This window comes from Phoca vitulina, unplaced genomic scaffold (genome assembly GCF_004348235.1).
Source record: "Phoca vitulina isolate PV1807 unplaced genomic scaffold, GSC_HSeal_1.0 scaffold4, whole genome shotgun sequence".
Classification (NCBI taxonomy): Eukaryota; Metazoa; Chordata; class Mammalia; order Carnivora; family Phocidae; genus Phoca; species Phoca vitulina.
The window spans coordinates 68,352,512-68,379,247 of record NW_022589707.1 but is presented as its reverse complement, the minus strand read 5'-3'; the positions used below and the strand labels follow the sequence as shown (position 1 = coordinate 68,379,247).

At 37.6% G+C, this 26,736-nt stretch overlaps 1 protein-coding gene across 2 annotated transcripts in view; it reads left to right on the top strand.

Moving 5' to 3' along the window:
- The first annotated feature begins 1,678 nt into the window (after positions 1 to 1,678).
- The window catches only part of DMTF1 (cyclin D binding myb like transcription factor 1), a 49,763-nt gene continuing 24,705 nt past the window's right edge, over positions 1,679 to 26,736 (top strand). Inside the window, exons 1-5 of one of the 2 annotated variants that reach the window (XM_032402260.1) lie at positions 1,680 to 5,267; positions 16,135 to 16,257; positions 17,430 to 17,546; positions 19,294 to 19,416; positions 23,893 to 23,987. In XM_032402260.1, the coding sequence (XP_032258151.1) occupies positions 17,438 to 17,546; positions 19,294 to 19,416; positions 23,893 to 23,987 (327 nt within the window). In that variant the 5' untranslated portion in view covers positions 1,680 to 5,267; positions 16,135 to 16,257; positions 17,430 to 17,437. Of the gene's footprint in view, positions 5,268 to 16,134; positions 16,258 to 17,429; positions 17,547 to 19,293; positions 19,417 to 23,892; positions 23,988 to 26,736 lie in introns of both variants that reach the window. The other variant, XM_032402261.1, reaches the window with a different exon arrangement.

Below are 26,736 nucleotides of genomic sequence, written 5' to 3'. Positions count from 1 at the left end.
AAGTCTATCCATGTTGTCACAAATGGCAAGATTTCATTTTTTATGGCTAAGTAATATTCCATTATATATATATATATATATATATATATATATATATGTATATATATATATCTTCTTTATCCATTCATTCAGTCATGGACACTTAGGTTGTTTCCATAGCTCAGCTATTATAAATAATGCTGCGATAAATATGGGGTGCATGGATCTTTTTGAGTTTGTGTTTTCGTTTTCCTCCAATAAACACCCAGAAGTGGATTATATGGCTATTCTATTTTTAATTTTTTGAGGAACATCTGTTCTGTTTTCCGTAGTGGTTGCACCAATTTACATTCCCACCAATAGTGCATGAGGGTTCCCTTTTCTCAACATCCTCATCAATGTTTATTTTTTTAATTTTTTTGATAATAGCCATTCTAACAGTGTGGAGTGATATCTCTTTGTGGTTTTGATTTGCATTTCCCTGATTAGTGATGTTGAGCATCTTTTCATGTACTTGTTGGTCATCTGTGTCTTCCTTGGAAAAATGTCTATTTAGATCTTCTGCCCATTTTTTAATCAGATCGGTTTTTTTGCTATTGAATTGTATGAGTTCTTTACATATTTTGCATATTAGCCCCTTATCAGATGTATGATTTGCAAATATTTTCTCCCATTCAGTAGGTTGCCTCTTCATTTTGTTGATGGTTTCCTTTGCTGTACAGAAGCTTTTTAGTTTGAGGTAGTCCCATTTGTTTATTTTTGCTTTCGTTGTTTTTGCTTTTGGTGTCAGGTTCAAAAATCACTGCCAAGACCTATGTCAGGGAGACTACTGCCCATGTTTTCTTCTAGATCTTTATGGTTTCAGGTCTTATGTTCAAGTCTTTAATCCATTGAGTTAATTTTTACATATGATGTGGCCCAGTTTAATCCATTTTGAGTTAATTTTTATATATGATGTGGCCCAGTTTCATTCCTTTGCATGTGGCTGCCCAGTTTTCCCAATACTATTTATTGATGAGCCAGTCCTTTAAACATTGTATATTCTTGACTCCTTTGTCATTAATTAATTGACCACATATGCATGGGTTTATTTCTGGGCTATTTTGTTCTATTGATCTATGTGTCTGTTTTTAATGCCAATACCATACTGTTTTAATTAATACAGCTTTGTAATACAGTTTGGAATCAGAGAGCATGATGCCTCCAGCTTTGTTCCTCTTTCTCAAGAGTGCTTTGGTTATTGGAGGTCTTTTGTGGTTCCACACAAATTTTAGAATTCTTTGTTCTATTTCAGTGAAAAATGCCATCAGAATTTTTCAGGGATTTCATTGAATCTGTATATTATTTTGAGTAGTATGGACACTTTAACAATCAGTATTAATCCTTCCAACCAATGAGCATGGAATATTTTTCCATTTATTTGTCTTAAGTTCCTTCATTAATATTTCATAGATATCAACACTCAGGTCTTTCACCTGCTTGGTAAATTTTTAGGTACTTCATTCTTTTTGATGCAGTTGTAAATGGAATTTTTTTCTTAGTTTCTCTTTCTGATAATTTGTTATTAGTGTATAGAAATGCAACCAATTTTTGTGTATTGACTTTGTATTCTGCAACTTTATTGATTTATTAATTCTAACAGTTTTTTGACAGTCCTTAGGATTTTACATATATATCATGTCATCTGCAGATAGTGAGTTTTACTTCTTCCTTTCCAATTTGGATGCATTTTATTTCCTATTCTTGCCTAATTGCTGTGCCTAAGACTTCCAATACTAGGTTGAATGAAAGTGGTAAAAGTGGGTATTCCGGTCCTGTTCCTGATCTCAGAGAAAAAGCTTTCAGCTTTTCACCACTATATATGGTTAGCTGTGGGCTTGTCATATATGGCCTTTACTATGTTGAGGTACAGTCCTTCTACATCCACTTTGTTTTTATCATAAATGGATATTGAATGTGCTTTTAAAATTATATATTAGACTAATATTAAAATACATTTGTTTTCCCCAATCTTAACTGACTTTGGAAAAGGTAATTATGAAAGAAACCTACCCAGAAAGGGAGAATTAATTATGAGGATGTGCTTGACTTTTTCAGGGAATTAACAGCAGAGTGCAGCAGAGTGCAGGCTGCAAAATTTTGCAGAGGACAATCGATAGACAAGACTATAATTTAAATACCACTCTGTCATGCCTTGGTGAAAAAGAATCCTATATGGTTATGCTTTATGAAAAGTGTGGCTAATTAGGAACCACTTCCTCGTAAATGTTAACAATTTTACATATGTAATTATTATTTCATTAGAACTGCTCTGAGAGTAATTGCTTTTCTGGTTCATTTTTAAGTGCTTACTACACACGTCAGGCTCTGTGCAATGCATGCCTACATTATTTTGGGAGGTAGATTTTATTATTCCCATGTTTTGAAGGCAAATGAAACTGAGCAGTGAATTACCATACCCACTACAAAGCAATAAAGCCAAGATGCATACTCAGGTGTAACTTCAACATCTATTCCCCAATACAATCCTACTTCATGGTTTTGCTTACATATTACTTATGTACCCACTTAAAAATTGAGTGATATATGTAATAACCAAATAGGATACAGAGTATCACATATTGGTAATAAATTTAGATGTAATAAAATGCTGCTTCTGGCATTTATTTTTGAAAATTGGTCGAACATGTCCATTTTCCTGTTCAGTAAAGACTCTGGAAACTGGTTGAAATAACTTGTTTTTGTAATAAAAAAGACTGTTGCCAAAGTGTACTTTGTGAGCTGCAAAAGAGTAGTAGAGTTCAGAGCATGGGCTCTGGAGCTGAGGATTCAATTCTGACTCTATCACTTATCTGCTGTGTGCCCCCGACATTTTTTCACTTCTTTTTGGTTGTCTAAAACAGAATTCATTTGTAGTAACTGTACTAATGCATCTGACACTTGTGAACATTAAATGAGTTTAATACACGTAAAGCCTTTGACACATAAACACTCAAAAAACTCTGGCTCATGTTGTCCAAATCCAAAGGCTTATTTCGCACTTTCATTCCTTCTTTTTTCAAATAGACTTTTTTTTTTGAGAGGAGTTTAAGATGCACAGCAAAACTGAGAGAAAGGTACAGACTTCCCATGTACCACCTGCTCTACACATGTGTAGCCTCTTCCATTATTATCACCCACCAGAATGGTACATTTATTACAAATGAAGAACCAACAATGACACATCATTATCACCCAAAGACCATAACTCACATTAGGATTCACTATTGGTGATGTACATTTTGTAGGCTTTAATAAATGTAGAAGCACTTGTATCTACCACTTTAATATCATAGAGAATCGTTTCACTGCCTTAAATATCCTCCGCTCCATGTATTCCTCTCCCCAGCCCCAAAACTTGGCCACTACTGATCTTTTTCACTGTCTCCAGTTTTTCCCTTTCCAGAATGTTATATAGCTTGAATCACACAGTATGTGACTTTTTCAGATTGACTTATTTTACTTAGTTATATGCATTTAAGCTTCCTTCATATCCTTTCATGGCTTGATAGTTCATTTCTTTTTAGCATTAGGTAATATTCAATTGTATGGATGTACCACCATTTATCCCGTCACCTAATGAAGCCCATCTTGGTGTCTTCCAAGTTTTGACAATTATGAATAAAACTGCAATAAATATCTGTGTGCAGCTTTTTATGTGGACATAACTTTTCAACTCATTGGGTAAATATCAAGGAGCAATTGTTGGATCATTCAGTAAGAATGTTTAGTTCTGTAAGAAACTGCCAAACTGTCTCTCAATGTGACTGTAACCTTTTGCATTCCCACTGGCAATTAATGACAGTTCCTGTTCCACATCCTCACAAGAATTTGGTGTTGTCTGTGGCTTTTATTTTAGTCATTCTAATAGGTGTATAATAGTATCTCATTATAGTTTTACACTCCTTTTGTGAAACCCAACGATTATGACTGAAAAATTCTTTTACCCCAAAGAATAGCATGGTTATGTGGACTACTGCTGGAAACTATGTACATTTGGCTTAAAATCTAAATATTTGTTTCTAAACCCATTTCGTTGTGTAGTTTTTTTACCACCACCACCAAGTCTTTCAACAATACTTTGTAGTCAAAGGAAACCACAACTGCATAGAAAAATCAAAACATGCTTAAATAATGGGGGGGGGGATTACTAAGCATTATTAACTTCATTAGCTACTTAGGATCAATTTGGGAGTACATAATCACATTCTCCATAGTCTTTTTTTGACCTTTACGACTGAGGCGGACTACATTCCCCTTGTGACAACGTAGCGGGAGTCTACACATAGTTGTTGGAAGCAAGAACATTAGTCAAGTCTAACTTTTATAACTTCTGTCATCTCAGTACAGAAAGACTACAATAAATCTAGTTTTATAAACAAGTAAAACGAGATCGGAATCATATAGTTGTAACAGGTTCGCACCACTCCACCATTAAGATTTTCGAACTCGAAACTCTCTAAAATCACAGTCTCTGCCAGGGTCTCACGGAGCTTCTGAAAGACTGGTCTAGGGGATAGGCCCGACTATTGGTCCTTTCTCAAAGTTTCCCACGTAATTGAAGAGCAGCTGGCTTAGAAAAGACAGTGCTTTAAGACGGACTGTGCACTAGAGTAGCATCTTGCTACGCTCACAGAGGATACTTTTGACCAGAACTGCATCACACGCCCAAAGCGCCTACGGCAATGCAAACTAACTGTGAGGGGCCAGACAGAATTCCCGGCTTTCTTTTGCATCTAGACAAGGCTCTCATTCCGTTCCATGCCCGGCTGTATCTGCTCTGGAGCCTGGCGAATTTCTGAAACTCGGCCAGCTGGGCCCAACTGCCCCCCGAGCCAGCAACACCACAGTTACGCCAAAGAAAGATGGGCCTCCTTTACAGCATCAGCAGCAGAATCGTCGGTACCGAGATTTCCTAGTAGGAAGAGAGAAGAGGAGCGGATCACAAACAAACGCCACACAGACCGGTCTCCGAAGCTCCATTAACCCGGGACTGTTTTTCAGCGCTCCGACTTGGCCGGAAGTGACGCGAGCAGCCAACACGCAGGGCAGTCCCAAGGGAGAGGAGAGCGGGAGGGGGAGCGAGCGGGGGCTAGGGGCGGGGCGCGGTCGTAGCTCCGTTTCCGGTGGCTCGTCGCGCTCGCTCACTCCAGCTGCAGCCACTCTTGCCCGTGGCTGCTTCCTCCATCCTGGTATTTTTTGGAGCCTCCATCCTGGTTCTTCCAAAGTGCCCGGACCCAAAACAGGAAGTAAGTGCGATGGAACCTTCAGGTCCCAACCGCCGCCAGGGCCGCTCCGCCCAGTGGAGCCTGTCCGGCCCCCTTGCTGCCAGTTTGTTCCCGCCGGCCGGCGCAGGCTGTGGGCACCCGGGCACCGCGGGCGGGGTCGGAGCTGGGCCTTCATGATGCTGAAGCTGCCGTCCCCGCACGCTCAGGCCAGGGCCTCCCTCTCAGGGCCCGACCCGCGGCGGTGGCTCGGGCTACAGAGTGGCGTAGAGAGCGGCCGCCGAGGCGCAGCAGCGATCCGGCGGGGGCGGAAAATGGCGGCTGCTTCGGAGGAGCTAAATGGCGCCGGGACCCCTGGGGGTGGGGTGGGCCGGGAGCTTCGGTAGAGAATTGGACCCGAGAATGCGGAGAGTAAGGAAGCCTTAGTTGCTTTCTCGTGGTGTTCTTTTTTTGGTTTTTTGTTACCTTTTCGGTTTTATGTGGTCCAGTGAAGGAGAGGTGGGCTTGAGAGAGTTGGGCGGGTCTCGTCCCCCCCTCCCCCTTTTTTTTCCTTTTACCTTGTTTGCGTCTTAGACTCTTCCATCTTTCGGGATTCGTTCTAGCTCTGCTGTTCAAGGCCCATGCAGAGGCAATCGAGGTTGCTGGCCGTAGTTATCTCTGTCAGCCTCTCAAAAAGGACCAGCACTGACTGCGGGGAGAGTGTCCTAGTCGAGCAGAGAACCGTAAAAGGCGTCTGGAAAGTAGTAATTGTCATATTTTGCTGAGTTCTGAGGAAGTTTTTAAATTTTTTAATCTTGTCCTTTAAAATGGACTTTGTTTTGACCCAGTCTCTGGCGTAGATTTGAGAGTGGGGTGGCCAAGTGCCGTTCTATGCAGTTGAATGATACAGCATCTGTTTTTGTAATAAAAATACTCGGTGAAGATAAGGGGAGGGTGATAATTATATGAAATGTAAGTCAGGACTCCCTCTCCCTTTCCATGTTTGAATCTGGAAATTCAAATTCGGTGTGTGGTTGCTTTTCTTGTAACTTGATTCATCGTCGTGTACCTCCTGACAGTAGGCGAGGCTGCTTGTTGGGACATCCGACAAAATTCAGTCTGTAGGGTGACTTTCGAGTATGCAACGTTTTAAGCATAGAATAATACCATTTCGAATTTTTTTATCTTTTACTAATTATATCTTTATTTTTCGTGCAAGGCGATTAACCATTTATAGCTTTTAAGCTCCAGTCCAAGTAAGAAAATACTCTTCCATTGTGTTGAAAGTTTTACAAACGGGAAATCTTTTTTTCTTTTTCAGTTAAAGGTTTTCATATTTGTCCGTTAAGCTTCTTTCTTTGAGCCGGCTTTAAAGTTGTTTCTAATAATCTTTTTAGTATTACTGTTTTGTTTTTTAGTAATTTGAGTAATTACCACCACTTTAACATTTGAAGGTTATGTGGCGGTAAATACCAAAAACTTTAGCGTTTTACTCTGGTGGCGTAGTGATAAGAGCGCATTAATTAGGTTAAGATTCAGAAATTTAGTTAAGATTTAGGAAAAAATTAAAATGGAGTTCCTTAACCTTACAAAAAAATTGTCAGGCTGTTTGAGAAAAATTTGGTGTGAGAATAGTTGTTTTTTCATTCACCAGGGACAATAAATAGCTTGAATTTGTCTGGAAAAAAATTACAGTTATGAAAAAGACATTTCATGTTTATCTCATCATTATTACTTCCATAAACTTATGTGCCACCAATAAGCTAATTTTTTGTTTTGTTTTGTTTTACTATTTTAGTTTATAGGCTCACCCCAAAATAGGCTTTTTGGGACTGATCTAGAATCTGCATTTTCTGTGTGAATCTCTTTATTTGATTGTAGTTGAGCTAGATGGTGGAGCCAAAATGCTATTGCCCTTTTTTCATCTACAGTTAATCAGTAAGTACTGGGCATTGCATACTTGCTTAGAACTTCAAGTTCATACCTTAAGCAGTGATACGAATAAATATATACTGTATAAATATTTTCCACAGAACGTTCAGGTTTTAGAAATATTTTGAGGGGAAGCAATCACAAGAACGTTTTGGAGTTAGGATTTGATCTTTGAAAGCAGAGTATGGCTGGGAAATGGTTACTAATAGAGAATTATATCAAAAGAAGGCAGATATCCCCTTGAATCTTTTTTAAGTTCCCCCCCCCCTTTTTTTTAAGGGTTTGTTTGTTTGTTTTATGATGGAGCAAGTTTATCTGATTTCACCCCAAGGCAATGGGAGAGAGAAGCCTTATTTGTAAGGCTAGATATTGCTAGTTAGTATTGAAATACAAACAACAAAAGCTTTTCCTTTTATTCATTTCTCTCTCCCAACATCTACAGACCCTAGTTTTTATTAATGTTGTAATAAAATTGTGTGTTCTGACAATAACTTCACGTTATTATAAACAGTTGCTTTTATCATGCTCCATTAAGTACATTGGCTTAAAGTTAACACCCGTGAGGATGAATACACTAATGTGAAACACTAGCATCCCAAGGGATTTACAACCTGGCACATAGATGTTAAAAATTTAGGAGGGTTGGGAAGTGTTTTTTAAAGTATTGAGCTCCTAGATCATATTGAACACACGTTTATAACCGTTCCAGGTACAGCAAAACTTTAGAACAACAATGAAGTTGAAGAGTTCTTTTTTTTTTTTTTTTGGTCTTAGAGGCTACTTATTTAAGATGGGATGTTTATCTTCTCAAAATGGAGCTTTATTTTTAAATAGTCAATCTTCTCTTACTGCCCTAATCGTTAACACTTTTTTTCCATATAAAAGGTTTGTTTAGGGATTGGTGTACCTCTAAGTACTTTGCAATTTCAGTTCCAAAGCTTTTTTTATTCTCAAATGATGGGAAATGACCTGAGAAAGTTACGAACCTATTGCTTTGTTAAATGATAGATTTATTAAACATGGCATTTGTTTGCTTTCATATCATTCCCTCCCCCCACCTTTTTTCCCCTTTTGTGAAGGGAATTCTTGTAATAGAAATCACAAACAGGTTTTGGTTTTGGTTTGATTCCATAAAGATAAATAAAAGAAGGAACCTGTTTATCATGTCTGCTGCTTCAAGTTTGTGGAAAGATACCCCATTCCAGGACAGAATTCCCGAAAGAAGTTGTCAGGAAAAAGCATACCAGAGATCCCTTTATGAACAGTTTTTTGTTTTTTTTTTAAGCTGACACTGTTGTCAGGCCATTCTTCCAAGCACTGGGTTGTCAACAGTAATCTTTATTTACCATTACATACTGTGTAGCAGAAGAAATGCTCATTATGTTTATTTACTGCCTATGTGTATGTTTGTATCTGTCAAGAAAGTGTGCTTTAAAAATAAACTTAAGTGTACATCGGAGGACTATGGTGATAATTTGATATATTTCCATTTAAAGAGCTTCTAATGGTGCCTTGCATAAAGTGCTCAGTTTTGAATGGATAAAATTTTTAAATGTAGCCAAATATACATTATAAGTTCTTAAATCATGCACTGGGTGAAAAATAGTCTTTCTTTTTAATCAGTAATACGGTTTTATTGTCAAACCAGGTATGAAATGCTGCACCTTGAAATGAACCATACTGCCAACTAATTCTCTTTGATAATAACATTGTTTTTCAGTAGTTGGTTAATTGGGGGTGCTTGGGTGGCTCAGTCAGTTAAGGGTCTGCCTTCTGCTCAGGTCATGATCCCAGGTCCTGTGGATTGGGCCCTGCATAGGGCTCCCTGCTCAATGGGGAGTCTGCTTCTCCCTCTCCCTCTGCCTCTCCCCCAGCTTGTGCGCTCTCTCTCTGACTCAGTCTCTCTTTCAAATAAATAAAATTTAAGAAAAAAATAGTTGGTAGTTGAAATCAACATCTTAAGCAGCTAAAGCCTTTTATAATAAACTCCACAAACAATTTTTTTGACTCAATGTGTAGTCATTATTTTGCCACCTTAAAACTAAGCTATTAGGATCATTAGTTACCTTAGTCTTGTATGCTTTATGTTCATTTATAGCTTTGCTCCTCAAACTTTTCCACAAAGTGTATAGAAGAGCAAATCCCCAGGGGCCTGGAATCACTGTACAAAGCATTCAACCTCAGTGTGAAGCGTCCCTATTCCTATCTTGAATAAAACCAGTATTCGCAGCTTTCTATTCTGCCAACGATCTGTGTACCCATGTTCAGGATATAGGCACTTGTTTCTTATTCTCTTCCACTAAGATGTTCTAATTAGCAAAGAGTTGTATTCTTTTAAAATATCATAAAACATATCTTTAAATTTTTTATTACATATTACTGAGGAGATCCACTTATAAGCATTTCCTAAGGCATTAGTTAATATGCAGTGATAGGTATGGTGGTGGTCATTATGGGGTCTTCATAATAGCACAACCTCAAACAAAAATGTTGATTTACAGGATAATGGTTAGATAAATTTAGATACTATATACCCATTAAAAATGCTTTGGAAGAATAAGTAGAAATATTGGAAAATAGTCTTAATAAGGTAAGTACAGAAAAAAAAAGTTCTAAAAGATGGAGCAGTATGTTTGGAAGATCATCACAAAATGTTACAGAGGAATATATGAATAACTTTTCTTACATTGGTTTAGAAAAGACATCTAAAAATTAAATGTGGCCTTACTGACTTACTAGTTGAATTACCCCAGAAACCTTGCCATCTCAGTGTTTTTCATTCACCTCATTCAATAAAATTCTAGTGTTACACGTTCTGTAGCTTGCTTGATTTCCCCGTATAAAAGTATCTTATAATACTGAATGCTTAGTCTTATCACATCTTTCAGTGTAGAATTCTGAGTCCAAACTTGGAGGGTCAGCAACTTTTAGCTCCTGTGCTTTTCATGATCTCCGCTAAAATATATCCTCCCACACTTGGAACTGTTCAGAAACTGGTACAAATTTATCTACAAAACTAGTTCCCAAACTAGGAAGAAATGCCACTTCTGGTTGTAGTTTTTGGAAGATACTTGACATTTTACTTGGAAAATTAGGACCATTAAAGGCCTACCTTAGAGATACTGCAAGTTCATTCCCAGACACTGCAATAAAGCAAAGATTGCAATAAAACAAGTCAAATGAATTTTTTTGGTTCTCAGGGCATATACAAGTTATGTTTATACTTTACTGTAGTTCATTTAAAAGCATGCAAGAACATGTCAGAACCAATGTGCGTAACTTAAGAAATAACTGTTAAAAGATGTTATCTGAGCTTTCAGCTAGTCTTAAGCGCTGATCGCAGATCACCACAACCAATATACAGTTGTTGGGTGCTTAGGGGAGGTGGCCCCCTGGGCAGTTGAAAATCCCTGTATAACTTTTGATTCCCCAAAAACTAATAGCTTACTATTGACCAGAAGCCTTACCAATAACAGTCAAGTAACACATATTTTGTATGTTACACATTTCATATACTGTATTCTTACAATAGAGTAAACTAGAGAAAAAAAATATAAGAAAATCCTAAGAGAAAATACATTTACAGTACTGTATTGTAAAAAATCCACATATAAGTGGACACAGGCAGTTCAAACCTGTGTTGTTCAAGGGTCAACTGTAATAATGAAAAAGTTGAAAATAGTTTGAGAATTACCAAAATGTTACACAAACACAAAGTGAGCAAATGCTATTGGTAGTACCAATAGACTTGCTTAACGCAGGGTTGCCATAAACCTTCCCTATATTAAAAAACTTAGTGTCTGTGAAGTGTAATAAAATGAGTTATGCCTGTATGTAGAGTTAGTTGATGGAACTACCAGTCTAAGATAATCCATTGAATAAGAACTTCACATCAATACCGGAATGAAGTAGGATGAAGGATTCATTTCTTTAATTAAATTCTGTATTAAGTACCAGATCCAGAGTTGTTCTTTTGTCCTACGTTAAATAGGGTTTTCATTTTTTGGGAATTCTAAATGAAGACAAATATATTTCTCATTTAAATGTGGATGTATTTCATTATAAATCTTTTAGATCACATTTCACATGTTCTTTTCTTGATTTTATTAGTATATTGTTGCTGTTCAAGATAGCCACCAAATGATGGGTGGAAACGTGCTAAAAAGCCATTTCACCAGTTAAAATGGCTGTTAAAATTTTTTTCCTCTTATTTCTAGTTAGTATAAAAGTACATATGGTATAACCCTTTACAGAGAATAAAGGGAAGACCTCAGTAGGCTGATGACAGTACAAAAGACTAAAAAGTTGATGTATCTTTCTGATACCTTTCCCCGATAAACCAAATAAGGAACAGGTCCAGAAGCTAAGCATAGTTTCATGTTTAATGAATTAGAATGGAAGGCAATAAAATACTCAGCTTTGTACCTTACTATCACAAGTTTATTCACCAACATTTCTTAGGCACTCTCATAGTCCTATCAGAATACAAATGTGCTTTTCTAAATAACAGCTCTCTAGACATTACTGTAGCTAGTACTCTCACTTGCCCTGAAAACCAAACCTCATAAACGACCTGTTGTTTGTTTTGTCTCCCTACTTTCAATTCTCTACGTATTCCAATGGGGCTGCTGTCCCCAATGTACCTCAGATACTTTTAAGGCCACCAGTGTTCTCCATATTGACAGATCAAATAGTAACCTCTCCATCGTCTTACTTCTCTGTTAACACGGTTGACTACTTAATGCTCCTTGAAAAACACTCTGTGTCTCTTGATTAACACCTTAGTTTTCCTTCTGCATCACTAGCTGGTCCTTTTCAGTCCTTTGCTTGTTTATATATAGCTTGATTTCCACCTGTTAAAGTCTGCTCTAGAACTGGAATCTAGGCTGTCTTATCTAACCTCTCTGGGTGATACTATGTTTAAAAATTATTTGCCAGGGCTCCTGGGTGGTGCAGTGGGTTAAGCTTCTGACTTCTTGGTTTCAGCTGAGGGTTATGAGATTGAGACCCATTCAGGCTCTGTGCTCAGGTCAGAGTCTGCTTGAGACTTTCTCTCCGTTTCCCTCTTCTTTTACCCTCCCCCCCCAAAATAAATAAATAAATAAATCTTTAAAAAATGTGTTTGCATGCCACTTGTTTGTCTTGATATGTCTAGTCCTTGTTGAATTCCAGCTTCTGTCAATGTGATCTCTTCGTTTGAATGCCTTACAACGTTAATCATTCATTCCAATAGTAATAAAAATACATAATATATATCTGAGTGCCCCCAGACTCAATCAGCTGTTCAAGCCAAAAGCCCAGGAATCAGCTTGAGATAGCTCCCCTTCCCTTAATCTCCATCTCTTCATTCAGCACATCCTGTCCACACTGCTCCAGAATATATCCTTTGTTCAGTCTCCCTCCTTTGACTGCTGTCAACAGTCCAAACAAGAATCCTCTCTTGGACAACAGCTTGTCTTCATAACTTACTTACCCATTCTCCATACTGCAGTCTAAGTGATCTTTTAAAAATGTAAATTATATTCCCCAACTGAAAACTATCCAAGGAATTGTAAGGCCTTGTGAGATCTACCCCTGTCTTTATCTCCAACCTTCCATTCAGCTACTCTCCTTTATGGAAAGCCTCTGCCATACTTGCTGCTGGGTTGTTTTTTTGGTTTTTGGTTTTTGGTTTTTTTCCCGCAACAGGCCAAAGCAGGTCCCACTTTAGGGACTTTGCTATTAATCAGTTCGCTAGCTTGCAGTCACATGCTTGTAGTGGTGTCTCCTCATCTTGCTGAAGCACTGGAAAGTAGCCGTTAAGGTACTGTTCCGTGTTGGTAGTATGATACTATTTCTGTAAATCTTTTTTTTTTTTTATTTATTTGCGAGAGAGAGAATGAAAGACAGAGAGCATGAGAGGGAGGAGGGTCAGAGGGAGAAGCAGACTCCCTGCTGAGCAGGAAGCCCGATGTGGGACTCGATCCCGGGACTCCAGGATCATGACCTGAGCTGAAGGCAGTCGCTTAACCAACTGAGCCACCCAGGCGCCCGATACTATTTCTGTAAAAAGAGTATATGTAGCAAGAAGGGCTGTATTGACTTACATATGCATTAAATAGCTGGAAGGAAGTCTGAGAAATTGGTAACAGTTTACCTATAGAGGGATGGGGACCGGGTGACTAGGGAACTGGAGCAGGAAGCAGACTTCACTGTATAACCAACCACCTTTATCTTTTGAATTTTGAACTATGTAAATGTGTTACCTATTAAAAATAAATTTAAAATAAAACCAGATTAGTTTCTTAAATATTAATAAATACATTGACCTAGCTCTAACTACAGTGGGGGAGACCTCAGGAAAGTGAGTCATATCTAAAGAGACAGTTTAAAAAGGGGGGGGCACCACATCCCCAGTGCCTAGAGAGTGCCTAATATATAGTAGATAAGTGGTAAATATTTGTTGATTGAACAAATATGCTTGTTAATTTGCCAAGCACCTTAGAACTATTTACTAATCTCAAACATGAGTTGCCGAATTTTTAAAAAATGAACCTAGATTTCTGATTTAAAGCTACTACACTGCATAGGATTACCTGTAACCAATACAGGTTTTCAAGGATTAAATATTTTATTTCAGCTAGCTATTTCGGACTCCTTTTTTCTGGTATTATTATCTCACCATATCTCCATATTGTCTTAAATCTATATTATTTTTTCTTAGTTTTAGATTAATTTGGGTCCTGATGAAATTGATTAAAACACTAAACCAGTGACTACTTTGCACCTATCAATTGAGCTCTTGTGCTGTTTTTTTGCTTTGTGCTTTCTTAAAAAAGAAAGGTTGCCAAGAATAGAGTTTCTACCTCAGTGGTTTGGATATAAATTCAAACAATCTTTCTGGAAAACTGACTGCAGTATTAATGCAGGCAGGCCAGGCCTGAGGACTCAGAGGACTACAGGACCAGCCAAGGGGGTTCTAGGCTTCCCACAGGATGGAAATAAAACTCAAGGCAGCAAGAAGTGAGAGCAGAGTTGAATGAATATATAGAAGAGAGCAGATACTGACAGATGGTCTGGAAGACTCAAGGGAAAACAGGCATGAGTCTCATCTTTGTTTGCTGGTCTGGAGTTATTATTAAGGACGGTGGTCTGGTGTACATGTCCTTGCAGGCATCCAGGAACTGGTCAAACAAGGACTAGTGCTCAGGTGTCCTCCTCAAGTCACTTAATGGCCCTGGAGCCTGGGGTCTTGGCATCTGGGTGTTTGGAGTCTGTGGTCTTGGAAAACATTCATGAGGACCTCATCTGGCCACTCCCTAGATGTTATCAGTTGTGCTGGAAGACTTCAAAGAAATCATTAACTCCTTGACCTTTACAAGGAGGACATACATTAAGGCATGTATAAAGTGGGGGTGCAGGTCCTAGCAAAATTAGAAGCAGGAAAAGGAAAAAAGAAAAAAGAATAGCTTTTTTTTTTTTTCATGAGGTCCCTTACAGTCTCCCTGTCTCAGTGTGACTTAAGAGTTCTAAATTTTGGGACGCCTGGGTGGCTCAGTTAAGTGTCTGCCTTCGGCTCAGGTCATGATCCCAGGGTCCTGGGATGGAGCCCCGCATCGGGCTCCCTGCTCAACGGGGAGTCTGCCTCTCCCTCTGCCTCTCACCCCACTCTTGTGCTCTCGCTTGTGCCCTCTCTCTCTCTAATAAAATCTTTTTTAAAAAAGTTCTAAATTTTGTCATATTCTTTTATGTAATAATTTCCATTAATTAATACTGTTTAAGGAAATAGAGTGTATAAATGTTTCAGTATGTTTTAAGGAAATGAAAAATTAGGAACAATACAAATGTCCAGTGATAGGGCAGTTATTAAATAATGTCCTGTTTTTTATGTGGTGTAAGTTTTACGTGATACCGAAAACTTCAGTTAGATAACCTAGCTTGGTTTCATCATACTTTTTAATATGAATAAACTCTAAAAAGCAGGATATAAATTGCTTATACACTGTGGTGTATACACATTTAAAAACACACACACACACCAAGAGTGAACTCTGCTTTTGGTAAGTTTATGGATGAGTTTTTTTAACATTGAATTTCTCCATCTTCTGCAGTATTACTAACCAGCCTTTTGAGAAAATTTAATGGATTAGAAATAAGAACAACATGAAATCTAATAGCTGACTGGAGGTTTCTCTAGCAGGATCTGTACCTTTTCACTGCAGACTTATTTATGTATAGCAATTCTCAAAATATAACCATCCTGGAGAGAGGCGTTCTCATTAGAACACTACTAAAATGGAAATTTCAGCTGATAGCTTTTGCTGAAATACCCCTTAAATCTCAAATTGTGTTGAACTTTTTGATTCTTTGGATGACCCTTTGGGATTATAATGAGTTTATTGAAAGAAACCTTTAAAAAACACTTGTGATTTTATAAGTTTCACATTGGATTCAGGAGCTTGCTTGTAATTTATCTTTCCTGGCTCAATTGTTTAGGGTTTCTTTTTTTTCCCACAGATCCGGAGGCAGGATTGTTCACAGATATGATATAGTTTTTAATGCTTTAAGTTGAAATACGGTATTATGTATAAGGAGGTGTTAGTAAATTACATAAAGAAAAAAATACAGTTACTGGTAGTATTTGTGGTACTCTACACCCTGGGTTAGGTTGCATGTACTCTCTGCAGTTCAAAGAGCCAGTAGCACAGTTGAACCTCTTTTTTTTTCTGAGAATATTTGCTTTTGAGGGACAACTTGGGTTGAGAATCTGCCTGTAAACTAACTTAATAGGTACAAGATCTCATTTCTGCCTTTCATTGGGGAATACTTTCAAAGGCTGATTTGATTTCTAAAAGGTCTATTTAGAAAAGAATTCTGGTTTTTGTCTTTCTTTTTCTAGTTGAGACATCACAGAGGCTTGAGGCTAGAGTGTCATGAACCTACCAGTAGAACATGATTGTTCTTATTGAAACCTTATTGTGTAATGCTGTTACTTTTTCAGAGTGTTGCAGAGGTAGGAATATGGGAGAGAAGCAGTCTGGATAACATGAAAGTGATGCTGGTGTCTAAGGGAAGGCGACTCGATTCTTTGGGAAGGGCTATACCTGATCCATCTATTTTCTAGGTAAGCCTGCGTTTGTTCCAAGGACTTCACCTGTGTTTTGCAAATTTTGGTGATAACTAGATCATGATTTCTATTTATCTTTAATTTGGGGAATTTCATCTTTATTATTGTAAAATGACTGTTGTCCATTAAAACAGTGATTTGTATAGTAAAACCTGAGTGAATCATTGGATCTTCACCATGTGAATGTCAATAGATTTTAAGTTTTTCTGCCAAGGGAAAATGCACTTGAATAAATGGTAAATACGTGAACAGACTAATATGCTGTGTATAGGAGCCAAATAAATATTGAGTGATTAGTATACATTAAGGCTTATGGACTCTATTAGTTAGTTGGTAAAAAGTATGTGGATAAGACCAAAATTGAGTACTGAGGGAAAAACTTAGTTGAACATTATAAGGTACACCCCAAAGACTTCAACCGGGCTCTTGATTTTAATTCAATACATTTCCTCCTGTCAACCATGAGGTATTGTATTGTGAGACTCTGATCATTCGGTTTGTCTGAACAAGAGGAAAATAATGTATGTGTAAAATAGCAGGTAAAGGCACTTTAAACAAAATCAATTCTCTATTCCAAAAGAAGGCCTACCTCCATATCCATTTAAAAAAGCAGTTTGGTCAGTGATGGATGTATGCGCTTATTTAATATCATGGAAAAAACGTCATGAGGGTAATTCCATTGTGTTCTTAGTTTTCAGATAATAATAGAGCTTAAATACTTGTAAAAGTGTTTTGGAGAAATAATTATTAGATTTATCTTAGATTTCTAAGTTACAAGGTTTAATGAATCTTCTGTATCAGGAGTTAAACACCTATTTGAATATATCACAGAATTGCCAATAGTGGTGAGAGTTTTGCTAATAAGACGTAATATTTTATGGATAAGACAACTTGGAACAGTCATTTTCATTGGATGTGGTAAAACCAAGTCTATTTAAAAAATAAATGCCATAGGTTTTTAATTAGAGAAGTCAGATTCTTGCAGATTATTACATCTCATTCTAAATAATGGGTATAACCTTTTGAAAGACAATTTTTGAAGTCTAAACTGTCACTGCAGTTGAGCTGGTATAAATTGTGGGGTTTTTTGTGGGGAGGAGGGGGAAGTTGGAGGCTACTTTATGTTCATATTTGGAAATAATGTTTTAAATCTGAAATCTGTTCTACAGATTTGAGTATGAGCACAGTTGAAGAGGATTCTGACACAGTAACAGTAGAAACTGTGAACTCTGTGACTTTGACTCAGGACACAGACGGGAACCTCATTCTTCATTGCCCTCAGAATGGTAGGAGAACTTGCTGACATAGAATTGTGGATCTTTTTGAATTTTTGGATTTCATGTCACCTTTGATCCCTTCTACCCAGATAGACAGTTGAGGCTAGGACAGTAGAAAAGGGGGTTATCTCTTTGGATCATGAATTAACCTTAATTTATATATATATTTTTTTAATATACCTTTGTATTTTTAAAATTTACCATAAATTTGAACTTTGAATCTCGTAGCTACAATCTATTGCACCTACAAAGATGATGATTAATTAACTGTAATATACTTCCTTTTTGATATCATTTGGTGCCTGCAATATATGTAGTACATTAGAAAATATAGTAGTCCTGCCAGTTTTTTTGCTAGTCTGTTAGAGGATTTTACATGAATCTTTGAATAGGATTTAATGTGATTATCTGTAATCAAGTAAGATTCCATAGCTTTGAGGCTTGTGATTTTGTTGTCACTTCTCTACCTATTCCTTATTTGTATTTGCTTTTTATTTTGCTTTAAGTTTATCTTTGCTCAACCTAGGTTTTATCTTCTTTTCTCTCATTCAGTACTTAATTTCTGGTTATTTTATTCAAACTTGGGATTTTAACTACCACCTACCTATTAAAATGATTCAAACTTCTTTTTTCTGAATTCTTTGTGTTTCTCATAGACACCTTAAATTTCACATGTTCCAAACTGAATTCGTTTACAAAATTCCCAGACCCAGTTCTCTTTCTCAGTCAGTTTCATTACTTAGTAACCCAGATCATAAATGTGGGTAGGAATAAACCCTTCTCTCATCTCCTGCGTTCATTCCATCATGAACACTTGTTGATGGTATTTTGTTTCTTGAGTCCATTGCTTCCTTTGTCTTAAGTCCCGCTTTCTTAGTTCAGAGTCTCATTTCTCACTTGGGAGGCCCTAGTAGCCTTTTAACGCGTCTCCCAACCTGAATTCATCTTTCAAACTGCTGATGACCTTGCTCATGATACTCAGTAGTGTAGGAAGGTTGGTTGGTTTGTTCTGTTAAGTGTCCTGTGGTTTGTACAGTACAGAGATGGATATCTTCTCCACTTTCCTTCCAGCCTCACTTCCTGCCACATTGCATATATCTGTGTCCCAGCGAGTCACAGCTGGCTTTTTTTCCTTCCATACCTTAAGCTTTTCATACCTCACTGTCACTGCAAATAATTATTCCTAGTGCCAGTAATGATCATTACCCCTGGCGTCTGTTCATTCAAGTTCTTTCCAATTTAAGATACCTTCTCCAGGAAACCTTCCTTCACCCAGAGTCTAAATTAGATGCCTCTCCCCTCATTCCACCTGCATAGCTCTTAAAACACTATTTTGAAATGGGTGCTTTAGTCATCTCCACTACCCTGTGAGGTCCTGGACAGAGAAGAGTATCTGTCATTGTTCTGTTCCCAGCACTCAGAACACAGTGGGCATTCAGTAAATATTTGTGAGTGATTTAAATAACCAGCCCTTGTCTTAATATGTGAAATATTTGGAAAGACAGGTAATTAGTAGCACAGAAGTGTGATGTTTAAAAAGTGGCGCCTCTCTTCTCATAGTTGTTGTCAGAAGCAGAGGAGCTGAGGTTCTGCACGGGGGACAGAGAAGGCGATGCCGTTTGGGGTCCTCCTTGCACAATTGGGTTAACTAAGCAAATTGATAAGAAGATTGTCTTACAGTTACTTGTTGGAAGATTGTGGGTTTTCCTCATTGGTTTGAAGATTTTGAGATTTTTGTTTTATTTTGTTTCATTAGAAGCTGATGAAATAGACTCAGAAGATAGTACTGAACCTCCACATAAAAGGCTTTGTCTGTCTTCTGAGGATGATCAGAGTATCGATGGTTCTACTCCTTGCATATCAGTTGTTGCACTGCCACGTAAGTCACTATGTGTTCAGAACAGAGGTCCCTTCTGAAATCACAGTGTAGCTTGGGAGACATGGAATTGGCATTCCAAGGTTGACTTAGACCCATTATTTTTCTCTTCTTTGAGTCAAAAGAACTCTCAACTAATACTTAATGAGTGGGCGTGGCTCTGAATGCTTCTACATATATTGCCTGTTTTGATCTTCTCAGCCTTTTTTTTTTAATTGTTGTCGTCCTCCCCGCCCCGAACTTTTTTAGATGTTTTCTCCTGATCGTGCGCTCCCCCATGAAATGGTAATACCACAGACACACTGTTTTTTTTTTTAACATACTGTATGTGTGTATTGTTTTATTAATGAGAATGCTTTCTTTCACCCACACCTCCCCCAGAAGCATGTGTACCCTCATTGAGAAGGCATGCTGTAGAGTAGGTATTATGAGCCCTGTTTTATAATGAGGAAACTAAGGCACAGAGAGGTATGAGAACGTGTCTAACGTCATACCCGGCGTTCTGGTTCTTGAGAACTTTAATTTTGCTCTCAGCATCAAGCAAAATCACATCTTCATCCAGTTGGAAAAAATGAAGATTAGGTTTTCATCATGGCAAACCTTGTCTTCACAAGTAGATGTGCACGTTTTGTGTAGAGTTTATTGCTTATTCAATTGAATAGAAAAGAAACCATAAAATATCCGTTTACTGTGAGACTTTATTCAAAGACATTGTTAATGTTAATATTACTAATATTGCTTCCAGTGGCATATATAAACATAACCTATTTCTGGTTAAATGAGATTTTCCTTCTAGTGGTGGTTCATATGATTTTTAAACTCCTAATTTGACCATAATAGCTGTGATCCACTCTTAAAACTCGATTCACCTGTATCTACAGATACAATCCTATATGGGCATTTACTAAGCTAGAATTTTTTAAAACTCAGATATAATTAACCTGTAACATTATATTAGTCTCAGGTGCACAACATAATAATTTGGTATATGTATATGTTGTGAAATGAACATAACAATTCTAGTTAATATCTAGTCACCACACATAGTTACAGCTTTTTCTCTTGTGATGAGAACTTCCAAGATCTACTCTCTTAACAATTTCCAAATATACCATAGACTATTATTATCTATAGTCACCACATCCCCAGGACATAAAATGAAACAAAAATATTTATTTTACTAAGCCAGGGATTAGTAAGGGATTATTTTCACATAAATTATGACTGGTTAATTCATTTGGTTAAAGTTGACTATATTGGTCACAATCACAGGTTCAAACTACACTTGATATTTTGTTCTATTTTATGGTGTTAGACTGAATCCTTCACACACTCACTCACTTAACTGGGTAGGGTAATTTGGATGTGCTGACCTAAAAGCACCTGAGCTGCTTGATGTGGGGTCATAGCAGCATCACATTTGGAGGACATTCTGGAGCCTGACATTTATAGTAAGACTAAATTTATGAAACATGGGCTTGAAGTATGGTTCTCTAAATTGGTAAAAAAAAAAAAAAAAAAAAGGATATTGATAAAATCAACTTAGGAAAACTTCTCCATTAAAAAAAAGTCACGTAAAAACATGAAGTCCTGTGTCCGTCACCATCATCGGGGACTGACTGAATGGGCAGGTCATTGTTTGTTGGACTTCAGGGAAGTAAATATTATTAGCTCTTAAAGATTTAACTTCAAATTTTAATATTCAAGTTTTCATTACATTCTTTATAAAACTGAAAAATTTATCTATCTGATTCTTAAAAATCCTCTTAAGTCTCATGTTAATCATTCTAGATCACTTACCACTTCTTACTGCGATTACCTACCACCACATTTACTCCATTCCCTATTCACAGAACTCTTGGTGATTATTCATTTAGATGACTGTTGCAATATCTTAGCCTCTTCTACCTTTTGTTCTCCATACTACGTTGTTTATTACTCCCACTGCCTCCTTTGCTCTCACCTATTAACTGGAGTCCGTTTGTGATCTACTTCCAGCACTACGTCCTATGTTTCCAGGTTACTTTCTCTAATACTCTTGAATGTTTGCAGTCCTTTGCCCACTAGGACCCACTGATCTTACCACTTTTGCATTATTCTTTTCCACTTGTATCTTTTGTTTCCTCCCTACCCACTTTGTTTTGTGGTTAATCATTATAATCCCTCTTGCATTTACCCTCACATCCTTTTTTCCTTCTTTCACTTCATTGTCCTTCAGTGAAACCACAACCACCTAACAGTGGTTAAATCTGTCTGGCTGTTTATGTCTGTACTGGCACAGCTAATTGAAAAACAGCACAAGCAAGCTAAGTGATCTTACTTTAAATTCATGATGAGTAACTTGAAGTGGGCTCATACTGTTGCCTGCCAGTCACGCCACACCTACCAAATGGATGTTTTTTTCTCCCGCTCAGAGATGACTGTTTCATACATGCCTGAAACCTCTAGTATTTTCTCCACCTTTGTTACTCTCAGCGGATAACCTTGCTTCTACTTACTGAGAAAACTGAAGTAGTCCGAACAAGTTTCTGCAAGTTTCCACTACTACAAATACACACCCACGTGTAGCCATGTCCATACATTCTGTCTTTTCTTCTAGCTACGGCCAGCCCTTCGCTTTACTACCTACTCAGGGACACTGTCGCAGCATTTCTTTCCCTTCTTCTCTGAATCATCAGTTTTTTGTTCTTTACTGGATCATTCCCATCAGCATTGCAAACATACTGTAATGTCTTCTTTAAAATAAAACGTCGCTGGGATGCCTGGGTGGCTCAGTCGGTTATGCGTCTGCCTTCAGCTCAGGTCATGATCCCAGGGTCCTGGGATCGAGTCCCAAGTTCGCCTCCCTGCTCAGCTTGTGCGCTCTCTCTCTCTCTCTCTTTCTTGGTCACAAATAAATAAATAAAATCTTTAAATAAAATAAAATAAAAAGTCCCATTAGCCCACTTTGGGCTCCCATCTAACTTCTTTCCTTTAGAGCAAAATACTTCAAAAAAAAAAAAAAGAATTGATAGGCCTGATAGGCCTACCTCTATTTCTTCCTCCATTCTTCCTAAACGCACTCCAGTCAGGGTTTCATCTCTTATCACTTCACCAAAACTGTTCTTCCCAGATCTCCAGAGACTATCTTGTTGCTAAGTCTAGTGGTGATTTTTGTTTGTTTGTTTGTTTCGTTCTTCTTCTTTACTTAATCTAGCCACAATTTTTGACAATATTTATCACTCTGTCTTCTCTAGAACATTTTGTCATTTGGTCTCCAGGGAACACATTCCTCTAATTTTTTTTTTTCTACCTTACTGTCTGCGCCTTCGGAGTCTCTTATGCTAACCTGTTCACATCTCCCCGGGCTCTTAATTGGAGTAGTCCAGGACTCAGTTCTTAGGCTGCTTCTGTTTCGTTTTCTCTCACTCCCTAGAATTCATGGTTTTAAATCCTATCTCAGGTGATGATGCTCAGATTTATTCCAGTCCAGACTTGCTCCTGATTCTAGATGTTTAACCTCAAACGAGTGTGTTAAAACCAAGCTCCTGAAATTTCTTAAATTCTAACATTTGCTTCTTCTGCAGTCTTCCTCATTTCATTAATGGCAGGTACATTCTTCCAATAGTGCAGATTTTTAAAACTTCAGTAACATCCTGGACTTTTCAGTTTCTTTCATATTTGGTTTATCCACAAATCCTGTTGGTTCCCAAATCAAGGTATATCCACAATTTGAACTACTCGTCACCTCCACTTGCCTTCGGCCCTGGTCCAAGTCACTGACTTCTCTTACCTGGATTATTGAATGAGCTTCTTAACCGGTTTCACTACAGCCCTTCCTGCCCTTCAGACTGTTGTCTCCTGAGGAGCCAGTGATCCCATTAAAATAAAATAAAAGTCAGATTATGTCACTCTGCGTCTTCCAGTGGTTTCCTATGTGAGCATTAAAGCCAAAGTCTTTACATTGGCCTTCAAGTCCCCACACAGTATCTTAATGTTCTTGTTCAGTCTTCTCTGGTCACTCTGCCCTCCTTGCCATTCCTTTGGACAGTCCATGTGTGCCCCTGTTTCAGAGTCTCTGCCCTTGGCTTCTGCATGAAGTGTTCTTCCTCAGGATGCCTGTGTGACTAGCTCCCTTTGTCACTTGGGTCCAAATCTTGGTTACTTTTCCTGGCCCTCCCCTCCCCCAATACATTCCCTTTTCTGCTTTATTTTTTCTCACTATTTATCAACATCTGACATACTATGTTCATTTTGTGTCTTCCTCACTAGAATATAAGCACCACGAAGGCAGGACTTTGTTTCATTTGCTTACTGCTGTCTTCCCATCACCCAACGCAATACCTAGTATGTATTAGGTACACAATTTTTGTTAAGCATATATGGCAAGGAATGTGTTAGGAAATTAGCTGGTCACGTATTTTTTTCCATGGATTTTTTTTTTTTTAATAATTAGAACTTGCATTTATTCTGCAGTTGAATTGTTCTTTTTCCTTGAAGTTTCAGAAAATGATCAGAGCTTTGAGGTGACCATGACTGCAACCACAGAAGTGGCAGATGATGAGATTACTGAGGGAACTGTGACACAGATCCAGGTATAGTGAGTCTTTTTACTGACCGCAAGAGGATTATCCTTAACACATACCTTAGGTGATAAAATGATGAGAACATAATTTGTCTGACAAAGGACAGAATTGAGGTAAGATTTATTATTTTCATTCAGGTTTCCAGTCCCCACTTATATGAATCTCAGAATAGTAGGCAAAGATAGAGTTTGAAAATTCATTCCCTGTAGAGTGGTTCACATCTGTTGAAACAGATGGTGCACGTGCATTCTTCAGCTGCGTGGAATGGTCTCACCTGAGCTATTAAATAACTTTAAATTTTATCTTACCAGTTATATAAGATATTGATCTAAAGCTTTTGAAGTGTTACCCAGCAGTATCTCTAATGACTGATTGAGAAGGGCTACATATGTGCTCTGTTCTAATACGAATGGAAGCTGTTCGTTTCACATAGATATTAGTTATAACAGTTGTAGTCCCTTTTGGTGCCTCTAGGACTAAGATACCTTTTACCCTGAGTTAAGTGATTGGGTAACAAGCAGGGCTTACTGCTTTCCTTCCCTGTGAACTTCTTTGTCTCGTACGAGTTATTTCTGCCAAATGTAATCAGAATTCTTTGCTCTTTTAGATAGCCTGGAGCTTAAATTTTACTTTTAAGTTTATGTCTGGCTGATTGTGCCTTTCTTTTTAGTATCTTGTCCTTTTGTTTCATTTCTTTATTTAATAGCATATTTTTGAAGTAGATAATAAAGACATTATGTCATTATTTTTCCAATGACCCTTCAGTTAAGTGTAAGAGTTACGAGTTGATGTATAACATCAAGGACTAAGGAAATCTCAGGTGGGTGCACTGTGAACCTTTTTCAACAGGGAGCTTTACAGTCGTTCTAGAATGACAGGATTTCTAGAGGAGTGAGTCTTTCATGTGCTTCAAACAGTTTTGAGTCTGCCTAGAGATCCTTATCATCTACTCTTGGATTTCAGAGAGTGATCTGGACAGGAATTTTTTCCAAGTCCTCTGAAGCCATAGAGCACATTCTTCAAAACGGGGCTTGTCAAAGTCATTTCCATTTCAAAGACTGTATAGTCTCACTTCAATTTCGTTTTCAGCACAGTAAAAATAGCTGTGTATATATGTGTGTGTGTGATTTGGTTTACAACCTACTTGTTAAAAGATTGGGCAATGGCAATGTGAGTTAGACAAATTATAGGGTTGTTTTGTTTGGGTTATTTCTTAAGAGTTAATGAGTTATAATTTGATATTAGCCTCTTGGTTTGTAATTGCCATTTTAGTGAATGAAAAACGTTTAATAATTTCTAATATTTGTTTCATAAAAACACCATTAGGTTGTGAGTGAAAGCATAGTTCAAAGTTCAGAACTAGCCTGTTTTTCGCCGTGTCCTGTGTCCAAGCAGGTGTAACTATTTCACGTATTGCTGTAGTTAATGTACCATCCCATTTCAGCATTGGAACTCGCTGGAAAAATAGTTAGAAACCAAAAAAATTGCCGATATTTATAGTGCTTTGTGGTTGCAAGAGGTATTTAGTGGGTGAAATATTTAGATTTCCAAGTCTATGTATATTACAGACATAAAACCCCACACAACCAAACCAACTCAGAAAGGCTGCATTTCAAAAACAGCAGCATACTAAATATATCTGAGTAATTTTAAAAAATGTATATATAAAGTAGTGAAAAATGGGGGTAAAATACTGTAAAACTTCATAATATCTATATACTAAGTATAGTTAGACATCCTTTGAGGTACCAAGTCTTCTGCTATACTCAATTCATTTGCTATGGAAGGTGTTAAGTTTTACTGCTAAAATTTAATAATTGTTGGCTTCATTTGATGGCTATTTACATGTTTACCATTTACATGTTTACTCTTTGTAAGTAATAATTGTATTTCTTCATCAGGGTAATTTAAAACAGAAGGCTTTAGGTGTTTGCCCAAAAATAGCAGTTAATCAGCATGACAGGTGTATTCCTAAGGTTCAGAGAGTGGGCTGTATATTTAGACTCACTTTGGGAAATGGTGATTTTATTCTTTTAACCAGCTGATTAATACATAAGAGAAGGTCACCTCAGGAGAGTATTTTCTACATTACATTTCTTAACAATGGGTATTGTTTGTATCAGGGTCTTTTCACAGCAATCTATCACCCTTAATGAATAACCTCAGTGTCAAATCTTAGTTGGGTTATTCAGAATACAAGAGGCCTTAGACATTGTCCTGCTATCTCCATTCTCACCTTTATAAAGGTAGCCTCTTGATCTTTAAAACAAAAAAATCTAAAATGTATGACACATAAACATAGGGTGACAAAACTTTTCATACTTATTCCAGTGACTCTAGCTTTTTGCCCATGGATTTAGGAAAAGTGCTTTCTTAAATACAACATACTCATTACTCCCAGATAAAAAAATAACATAGGTAACGGTAGAAACGTGGCTTTCCTCCTCATTGTGCTTGGGTTGTTCACTGACAGCTTCTCTCTTCCCAAGCATGATGATTTCAGTTCCTCTTGAAATTAGAAATTCAGTTTCTGCCTATTCAAGGTATAGTCCAGTGTCTGTTAGGACTTAATCTCCAGCCAGTGACATAGCTTAGTTGATCCAATCCAGAGACTGAACTGAGTTGAGTGGTCACTAGGCATGTGACTGTCCTCCTGGTCTGCCTATGATAGATGGGTTTGTCCCTGAAATGGTAGCCCTGTTGCCACATCTTCCTTACTCACACTATAGCTGTCTTTAGCCCAAGGCCAGCTCTCTTA